We start from the raw sequence: 10,519 nt of genomic DNA on the forward strand, positions 1-10,519 counted from the left end.
ATTGTTAAATGGTGCGTATGATTTATATTTTATTTTGTATTTCTGTTTTTTTTTTCTTTATCGTTTTTCGTACTTTGTTGAATTTTTATGTACCCTAAGTTACCCTTTCAAGGATGATGGCCAGCCCAAGAGCGAGGGAGAAAAAAATGTAAATGAGTCACAATTAAATGCACATTTTTGCTCACTTGATCAACAAAAAAAAAAGGAAAAGAAATCCCGAAGACCATGGCAAAAATTGTCCACATAAATTATGTCAAAATCGGTTGAGATAATGCACATGAAAAATGTGGGAAATGCTTCGAGAAAGAAAACAAAACTAAAGCGTTTGCATGTTCGGGCAAAATAAACCGACCGAATTTCGACCAAATCTCGCCAAGAGCCCAACAAAACAAAGTAATAAACCCGAAAGGAATTCCATATAAACAAACAACAAAAATGGAAGCGACGAACAAATTGTTTTGCATGCATTTGGCGTGCCAAAAGGACGAACTGGGATAACAGGCCAGAAATGTCTAGCATTGCAGAACTAATAAAAAAAAAAATTCCAGAAAAAAATGGAAAAAAGTGAAGCAAAACTCAAACACATTTTAAGCAATTTCACTTGCGAGCGAACGCAATAAAAATCAAGAATATTTGCAATGAATTTCCACCCGTTAAGAAAAACCCCTGTAACGTTGTTGGAAAAACCGAACGGCGAACGGAAAAGTAAATCGGCGGCAGCGATGGCGTCTGCAGATAAGACGGGAAGCCATTGAAACACACACGAAAGGATAGCATAAAGTCGAAAGGCGGAGAAATAGGGGTTTTAGGGGTATGGATAGGGATGTCAGAAAAACGATTAAGCTACAGGGAGCTTTTGAGCTGTAAAAACTGTAGTGACTCAACCACATAAGACTAAGCCAAGTCTCTTAAATTAAATTTATGTTCTGCTGCAAAATGACAAGGAAATCCAAAGCCAAAGTTTTACTGTTTGTTTTTCAGTATAAGTTTGATTCCCTTTAAATCACTTTTCTCTACTTCTATTTTTGTGGCGAATCAACACAGATCTAAAGTCTTAAATTCGAATGTTACATAAGTCTTTTAATTTAACGGCATGTTTTATTTCCACTGTTTGTTAATCGAAAACCTATAATCCCAAATCAATGTCATTAAAACATGACTTAAACGTAAACTAGCATCTTTATTTTAAATTATGCATATATTTATATATATTATATATTAAATCACATTTAACCATCCTTAGAGTGCCGAAACGCACTGTAGTGCCTTATTTTTGCCGCTTCTTTTGCTCTGCACATATATGCAAAAATGAAGTCGTGTGGCAGGCTGAATGAATATCTTTATATCGAGAGGCGGAGAAATAGAGAGTGTCGGATGGGAAAAAAGGGAAAAAAAGGGAAAAAAGGAAAGCCTCAGTTGGCTACATGAACTGTATGTGTGGCAAATGGGAAATTGAATTTAACGCAAAGCGAAAACAAACCCAGCCAAGCAGCGGATGAAAATGACATGGCGGCTGCTACTGCTGCTGCTGCCTGGGAAATATGTAATAAAATAATGCTTAAAGAAAATTTACGCCATCGAACTGGAAAGTTTCGAAGAGGACAACCGACACGGGGGTTTTCCCCGTTTGTTGCCCCGCTTCAAAACCTTGTCGTGTCGTGGCACGTGCGAGCAGTCAAAATGAAAATCGAAAGCAATAAAAACTCCCCGCGACACAGCATGGCGTATACGTAATGTCAGGTAAGAAGCTCAGCATTTCAGCCAGCAATCAGAGGCAGTTGACAATGGCAAACCCTACTGCATACTTATTGGGTTTTAGAGGCGCCACCACATCGCACCACTACCGCTACCACAACCGCATGCAGCTGACACAGGCAGTTAAGCTATTTTGTAGGAAAAATGTTGAAAATATGAAAACCGACAGATTGACAAAGCGATGACTGAAGAAAAGATGCCGACACAAAACCCAAGCAGAGGTATTTTTTCAATTTATTTTCATGTGCACGCCAGAGCGCATTTTCATGCGTAAGCGAATGACAATCACATGAATAAACCAACCCGCAAAACAATTTCAACTAAAGCGCATACTAAACGTAGGCGTGAGCTGCCAACTAAAACCAATGAATAGAAATAATGAAATGTTTTCACTCAGGTGAAGTCGATCAGACAGCGAGGGGAAGCTACCCTTTTGTATATCAAACTCGATTTAACTAAGTTTGCATTATTAAATGAGTAATAAAAGCATCATTAATTGCAAATATTAAGGCAAATAACAAATATATTGTAAATTTTAAAATCGCTGAAACTGGTTTGAATTACTAATTTAATATTAAAGGCTAATTTATGAAGCATACAAAGTTTAAAAATAATCACTTAGAAAAATAAAATTAAAAATGTTTTTGTTGTTGTGAGTAGAGTAAATCTACAGGATATAGATTTTTTTAAAAATCATTTTATTTAACGTAAATTATGGTAACAGTTTTTAATTTAAATTCCAATCCTCCATGAAATAAAATCAGAGCCAATAAATATCTCAAGGATTACACTTTTATCTGATGATTTTCTTATTTAAATCTTTTCCCAAAATCAATCTATAAAAGATTTTCCACTAGATAAGCGAACAATTATCATTTCAGTTCACGTTTTAGGGGAATATTAACTTTGGGAAGAAAAGACATTTTCCTGGCCAATATTTTCCCCCCAAACCTAGTCGAAATGTGATATTTCCACTTGAGTTGCCCAAGTCAATTCAAGCATCATCAAATAATGTCTAGCCTGGGATCCCTCCAGCCCACGACGACTGTCACGCCGACTTGATTAGTTCCTGGACACACCATACTATACCCTCCTCGTTCCTTCGTTCCATTTTCCATTTCCCAACCCACCAGTCAAGTTTTGTGTATATATTTTCAGGGGTGTCCTTCAACTTTGGTCGCTGGGAATTTGCATTTTTAATTCGCCTTTTGCCATTTTTGCATAATTCGATGTCAACGTGTGTCAGTGGCAAGTTTTGTTGTAGCCGCTGCTGTTGCCGTATTTATTTTGCTGTTGTTGCCACGGCTGTCAGCTGCTACGGATCCTAACCATTCTATCCCATCCGAGCAAAACTTTCTGCCCAAAAGCAAACCCCAGCGAAATTGTCTTGTCAGTTAGCATTTGTCGCTGTCTAGCGGGAATTTCCAGTGAGTTGAGCTGGGGGAATTAATATACAATTGCATAGCTGAAGGCGCATTTAAATAAAATAAACAACGGAGCGAAACTAAACAGGTCGCGCAAAACTTTTGTCACACTCATAAATATTCATAAATTCCATTGGCGGGGGTAAGAGCAAATAACAAAGTAACAGTAGCATATTTTCCATTTGATTGCCTTCAACCATTTTTTTTTTGTCTTTCGTTGGCTGCGTTCACAGCTCGCGGCCTTTGAAAATAGCAGTCAATTCTGGGTGAATTGTGCCCACCTCTTAGATAAAACTCATTAAAGTGGAACTTCTGCAGTGATAAGAGATAATAATAAACAAGACAACAAAGCAAAATAAATGACAACCAGGATGGTTTACAAGTCACTTCCGGTCGAAGCGGTTCCGCCGCCTCTGCCTTTATTCCCACCATTTTTCCCACTTTCCCCATTGTTAATGAAGGCCGTCGTGTGATCTCTATCAAAGTTTTCCTCTCCACTTTGATGATGTTTTCACAAACCCCAACCCGCCGCCCGCCTCCCTTTTTGGAAAAGTGTGGGCGTGTCGCAGCTGTGCGAGAAGCAACAACTAAATTAAAATTTACAGCACTTCAAATGGAAACGTGCCTGTTTTATTAAATCAATTTTTACGACGACGAGCTGGCCAAGCCAAGGAAAATGGAAAATCCTGTTGTAAAAACTGAGTTTTCCCGTTCGGCCAAGTTGTTGCTTCTGTTCTTGTTGTTGTTTTTGAAATAAATTAGACATTTAATGATGACCGCAGGCTGTTTGTTGATTGCTCCCTCTCCGGCGCCCTGGACTGATGGAAAAGTTGCGCATTTTTACAGAGATTTATTTAATTTAATTGAAGTTTTATTGCCATAGTCAGCGTTGCGGAAGAGATAGCAACTTAACTTAATTCCAGAGTGAAGAAGGCTTTAAGCAACTTCAATTTTGATCTCTGGTTTGGATATTTTTTTCTAAATAACTCCCAGCTTTTGTGGTTTTATTTAATTTTTTCTCCCATTTTATATATATTTCCTTGTGGCCTAATTGAATTAGACAAACATAAAATGCAGAAGATTACTTTCACTTGAGCGCCTTTAAAGCTTTCGACACTCTTAGAAAAAGAGGATAGGAGTCCGGAGAATGAGTAAGAAGTATGGAGAAATGGGGGCTTGGTCAACGGAGTGAAGTGCTTGCGTTTTGCTAATGAAAATAACAAAAGAAACCCAGACTTTCCTTAATGCACGCCACAAATGCAGAGCAATGACTGGAAAAAAGACAGGAACAACATCAAGAGCGGAAAACACACACTTTTCGCATATGAATTTCAATTTGCAAGCGCCTTATACACATGCACATGCCCAAGAGTCACATCCCAAGGACAACAGCCTCAACTCTCACACACACACATACACACCTTAAACATATACCTATCCACACACACACACACACACGTTCAGGAACATATCCTTACACCCACTTTAGAAGTCGTCTGTCTGTGTCAACAAATTGCAGCCAGTCAACAACCTTTTCGCCAAGTTTAAGGTAATAAGTTGTGCACAAAAAAGTAAAGTTGAAGAAAAGTTAAAAAAGGAGCACATTGTCTACACTCGCAAAGAAAGCGGAAGAAAATTAAAATAAGAACACTGCTTTTGACAAACAGATCGTTGAAAGTCACAAGAAATCTTTGAGGAAAATAGCAAAAAAGGCAAACAATGAGATTTATGAAATGGGGGAAATGTTTAAGGAAAAAAAGAATTTACTTTAATAAATATAAAATTACACTAAACAACTAAACACTTAATATATTAAAGACAAGACATAATTTACAAAAAGCAAATATTTAAACATAAATATAAATAAAAGGATGTAGTTATAATTTTTAAATTAAATTAAAATATATTTCAGTGCAAGAACCCACGACAAAAACTATTCACACACGCCAACTTATCCTTTGAATTCCTGGAGGCCAAGATGCATATGCATAAGTTATGACTAAAGTAAAGTTCAGGAACCCAAAGAAGAAGATGGAGATAGACTTTAAGGGGCTGAATGTTCCGGACTTGGCTTTAATTATTTTCAGCAGTCTGACTGCAAATCATATTAAAACTTTTCTCTTTTTCGTGTTTGCCATTTGCCAGAGACAAAGGCAAAGGAAAAAATTAAGAAACTTTGTGCGCCGCAAAATGAACTGTGGAAAGTGTGACCCCATGAATCTCACTCTATATCCCACTGGCCGTCTCTTTCCATTCGTATACATCTCGCTTTGTCTGACTGGAGTCAGACAGAAGGAGTCTCGCATTAACACGACGAGGAGCCTGGCAGCAGGACTCTCCACCTAATTATTATGCTATATGCGTGCGGGGTGCAAAACAAACGCACAGACGGCCCTGGAAAGAGGCAGCATCATGGTGCTAGCAAGAGGCGGCAATACAGGCAAAGCGTAAGAGTGAGCTCGAGCACATAATAATAAGTAGAAACCCAACTGGGAAAATGAACACGGACCAGAACTTGCACTTGGACTTGGATTTGTGTCCCAGCCATTGTGTTGTGACCACCCATCTTTTCTCTTCCAATTTCTATCCGCCATTCCAATTCCTCGCTTCGGTTTTATGCTATTCCCCAGCTACGCATTTTCGATTTCAATACAAATAAAGAAACTGCCCGAAGAAAGCTAGAAATTGGCAATGGCAGCCGCAGAGAAATGGAGGCGAGGACTACGGAGTAAACTGGGAAAACTTTTCCTTTCGGCCAGCACTCAAGACCAACAAGGAGCCGATAAAAAAAAACCACAAAAACAACAACAACAACAACTCGAAATGCAATTAAGTCTTGTAGCCGGAAAAATCTCAGTTGGAAAGTCCGAGTCGAAAGGCGTTGAGGTTTTCTCTCCCACAAAAATTTCATGCGTTCAGTCAGCTCAATAAAAATTGCGAAAAGGACTTGAGTTAATGCCCACACAGATAAAGAGTGCAAGGGAGATGGGATGAAAATTCGCTCACTCACTCTAACTGCAACACTGCACTCGCAAAGGGTATGAAAAAAAAAGCCAGCGAGCCAGCGAGCCAGCGATGATAAAAAGAATGAGTAAGAAAAATTATTATTTCACATTTAGCACGTAACGCACATAAATCCTTTTAAATAAACGTTTGGCACGTTTTTTGTAATATTCCTCGCTGCGCGGACTGCAACGTAGTCCGGGTCCAGCTAAAGGACGCAGGACTCCAGGTCCAGGTAGCAGTCTGAGTGCGGGCAGACACTTAAGCCTTATCCTTGCCATCGCAACTCGGAGACTGAGCGGCGTGCCTTTTTAATTTCTTTTCCCTGCCAACAGGATGAATAGTAATAAGAGAATGTTTTTGAAAGAGCCGAATTCTTTAATACTCTTAAAAATGCATTACAATTGTGCAAGCAATTATAGTTTTTTCAGAATTTTAAATTATAATAATAATATTATTTTTAATAAGTTGATCATTGAAGTTGACATAGAAAAACTTTCGAAATACATTATAGTGTAATATTCTGTAAGAGCTCTTTAACAATAAAGCAAATGAAGCAAAATTACATTTTTTGTTGGGAGACTTCTAAAATTATATTTTTATTATTTTTGGTAGACGATTCCGTGTTATTATTCAAAAATAAATAACCAAAATACCACAAAAGATCCTCATTAAAAGACTTTTTTTGTTTTTGTTGCTTTCCAACTTTCAAGACTTGCATTTTCTAACTCCTTAACATAATCACAATACCTCTAGTTAAGGCCACAAATTACTTAAAACAGCAGCAAAGAATGAGCGAGAATCTGCAGAAGGGCCAGCAAAAGCAGCAGCCAGTAAGGATTATGGCATCATTCACCATGGCGCATGCAAATGGGCACTGAAATTAATCACGAAGGAGAGCTCCGGAGGAGCTGACAGTCGGCAGCAGAACCATGACCACCGGCATCCGTAAGTTGCTTTTTAATTGATCGGATTCACGAGCAGCGGCGACAACTCCTTCGAGCAGGACAAAACTCCTTGGGTCGGCCGGCTTCTTTCCTGCCACTAATTGCAGACGCTTTTGGCTCTGGCTCTGGCTCTCTCTTTTCTTGGCACATTCATCATTTGAATAACTATAACAAAAATTCATAATCGAGCCTGGGAGTGTGGGGCGCATAATGCAAATGATATGCCAGACACTTGCGCTGGCAAAAGTTATCTTCTGCATTGCAGATAGAGCGAACATCCACCCGAGTCCTGTGACTTTACTTCACTTTTGCGAGATCCTAACGACTGACACGTGAGAAGTTTTTAACACGTACACGAAGAGGCCAGAGAAATTTACGAGTTGCTGCTGCTGCTGCTGCTACTTCTCCCACTTTGTGATTTATTTTCCAGAGTATGAATTTCCTTGAAGCCTCCTTGTTTTCACATTATTTTTTCCATTTACCCGTTTTTGTTACTTTTTGCTTTAATTTTTATCACTCTCGCCCAGTCTGTGGCTGTCTGAAGGTGCCACACAGGTAGCACGCGATAAGACTGGCCGTTGCACACTCGAAGCGGAAAACCGCAGGAGGAAAATCCCGGGAGGGAGTGGAAAATAAAATAAAACTGGAAGCCACGGCACAAGAAGGAAATGCAAAAAATGACACGAAATCGTTAAGCGACAAACCAGCAACTTCGACTTGAACTCTGCCGCAGAGCTGACACTTGCAACTCCACCTCATTTTCCCATTTACCACCCCTTTTCTTTTTCCCGAAGCGGCTCCTCCTCGACTAACAAGCGTGCCCAGGCAACGGAAATACTTGCCCCCGTTCGCGGCAAGTGTTGCGGCGATAAGCAGTGCCACGCCTACTCAACCTCATCCTCAGCCCCCGCAGCCATAGCACCACCCCTTTAACTTGGCTCGCACTTGAAACGATATGCAAATGTGCATGTGGCAACCCTTAGGGGGCCAGGTAAACAAGCGACCCTCGCCAAAACTCTTTTTGTAACTCTTCAACATACCCAAAAAAAAAAAGAAACAATTTATGTAACGAACTACACTGATAGTCGAAATAATAGCACCACTATTTGCCAACGCATTTCAATAAGCCTAAACTTATGGTTAGTGATATGTTTTGTCTGCAATTCTTTTAAAATAATAGGTATTTTAAATAGTTTCCTTGACATTTTACAAATAGTTTTTAAAATTGTTTCTAAAATCCATTTTATATAAACACATTAGCGTTAAATCCAATTTATCTTGTAATCATTTTTAATTAAAAATGTTGTTATTTAATTTAAATAATTTTAAGGAATAAAGAACAATAAGTTCAATTCCAGTGATATTTTCGCGACCGCATTTGTGCAACAATAAAAATCTTTATCGATAGATTGTTAGGGGGCCATTCGATGACAGCGATACGACAGGGATATGGATTGCAGCTAGATATATTCGGGCAGATATGGATATGGATATGGATATGGACACGGATGATGAAGGGCTGTATTCTGCATGAATTTCAATTTTCCCATAAACAAAAAATGCGGGTAATTTGTGTGTGCGTGGATTTTTGCGATCGATTTTGTTGCCGTCGGTTGTCACTCTTGTCACACAAAGGCAACTCTGGCATGCGTGTGTCTACGTCCCACTCTCACCACTTACTTCTCGTCTCGTTCCCACACTCTAGGCTTTTCGGAATTTTCCAGCCTGAGAGCCAGGACATGCAGCTTTTTCTGCGGTTGATTTTAAATTGTCTACCCAGAATTTGCAGAAAAAAAACCGAAAAAAAACAGAGAAAACCCGTCATATGAAAAATGCATAATAAATGAGCTTGATTGCCGAATCGGCGGAAAAGGCGGCGGCAGTGGGCGTGGCTGCGACAGTTCAAACACGCCTTAAAGCTTTATATAGTAAGGCAACTTTCCCCGCGTTTTACATTGATTGATTTTTGTTCGTTGTTTCTTTTTCGAATTGTTATAGTTAAGGCGTTTAACTATCTTTGGGGGCGTGGACATTACAGAAATTGAGTTGTTTTAAATGCGCGGGGCGGAAACGGAAAAACAAACTGAAAATTAGCCATAAAACTAGGGGACGAAATTCCGTGGCTGGCAAGTAAGATTTTTTTTATGGTCGATCGTAAAATAGGGTTCCCCAAATGATGTGGTCGCCAAAACAAATGGATATTCTAAGAACTCATAAAATTGATGTACGACACAAAATTTTTATTTTAAATTTCCTTTTTTAGTTTAAGAGCCTATTCTTTCTGTGTAAATAAAATCAAGCGTAACCAAACAAAACTAAATGTGTGTTTTAAGCACGGGAAACATTTTCACAATTTGGCGCAGGATTTGAAATATTTAATGCGTTTCTAATTGTGTGGGAATGCACACACATGCGAGCAATTCGCCCATACTAATCTACATTGTATAATGCATGGCATTTATCACAAAGTTGAAATGATTTATTGTTTTCAAATTTAAATTCAGCTATCTGTCTCTGAATTATGCTAAGTGCTTTAGCATTAGGCAAACCAAAATAAGGCTAAAAAAAACATTGAAAAACAAATGCATTAAATTGCATTTAAAACTAATTAAAATTGTAGAAAAGTAGACAAGCACTTACGCTAACATTATTTATTATTATTGTTGTTGCTGTCGCTGCTTTTGTCGTAATGAGCTTACCTGCAATTAAAAGAACAAATATACAGGAAAAAAATTAGTAAGCTGTTTTGAAAAACCAAATTGCATTAAGGTCATTTTAAGTTGAATAAAACCAAGCAGGAAAGGTCCAAACTCAATCAGCAGTCACTCAACCTGGCACTCTCCACACATTCCCCAGCCAAGCCAAGCCAAGCCAAGCCAACCCATTAATTTATTCATTCACTCGTTCACTCTCTTATTCTCCGGTTTTGCAGTTGTCCACCAGTCAGCTGCCTCAGGTAATTTGTTGCTCAGTGACCATTGGCGAAACAAAGGCCCAGAGACATACAGTCTAGATGGTAGCAACGCAATCCCATGTCGACTTGCTTGTGTTAGCTGCATCTTTTCCAATCCAAAACCCCTTTTGTCTCTGTGGTGCGTTGTCCATAAAAAAGAGCACAGGAAAATTGAAATGACATCGAATGAAAATTCCCGTACGTGTCCCAAACAATATAAAAGCCAAGACCGAAAGCCCAATCCCAAACCCCATCCCAATCCCAATCCCAAGCCCGAGATCCATGGGGAGTAATCGCTCTTTCTCTGCACAGTGCACAGACAAAAAGGAAAATCTCTCATGTGGGCGGCGGCTAAAAAGGATGCAAAAAAAAAAAAAAAAGGAAAAGTGTCCAAGTAATCGAGCAACTTCAATTTACTGGCTCTGTTGGAAAAATGA

At 39.0% G+C, this 10,519-nt stretch overlaps 1 protein-coding gene across 7 annotated transcripts in view; it reads right to left on the bottom strand.

Moving 5' to 3' along the window:
• The window catches only part of LOC128262157 (sterile alpha motif domain-containing protein 5-like), a 161,720-nt gene that overhangs the window by 60,857 nt on the left and 90,344 nt on the right, over positions 1-10,519 (bottom strand). The window contains exon 5 of one of the 7 annotated variants that reach the window (XM_052996323.1): positions 9,410-9,828. The exons of the other annotated variants lie outside the window; for them this stretch is intronic. Within the exon in view, the coding sequence (XP_052852283.1) occupies positions 9,787-9,828 (42 nt within the window). The 3' untranslated portion in view covers positions 9,410-9,786. Of the gene's footprint in view, positions 1-9,409; positions 9,829-10,519 lie in introns of those variants that run through there. 7 annotated transcript variants of the gene reach the window in all.

This window comes from Drosophila gunungcola, chromosome 3R (assembly GCF_025200985.1).
Source record: "Drosophila gunungcola strain Sukarami chromosome 3R, Dgunungcola_SK_2, whole genome shotgun sequence".
NCBI classification, from domain to species: Eukaryota; Metazoa; Arthropoda; class Insecta; order Diptera; family Drosophilidae; genus Drosophila; species Drosophila gunungcola.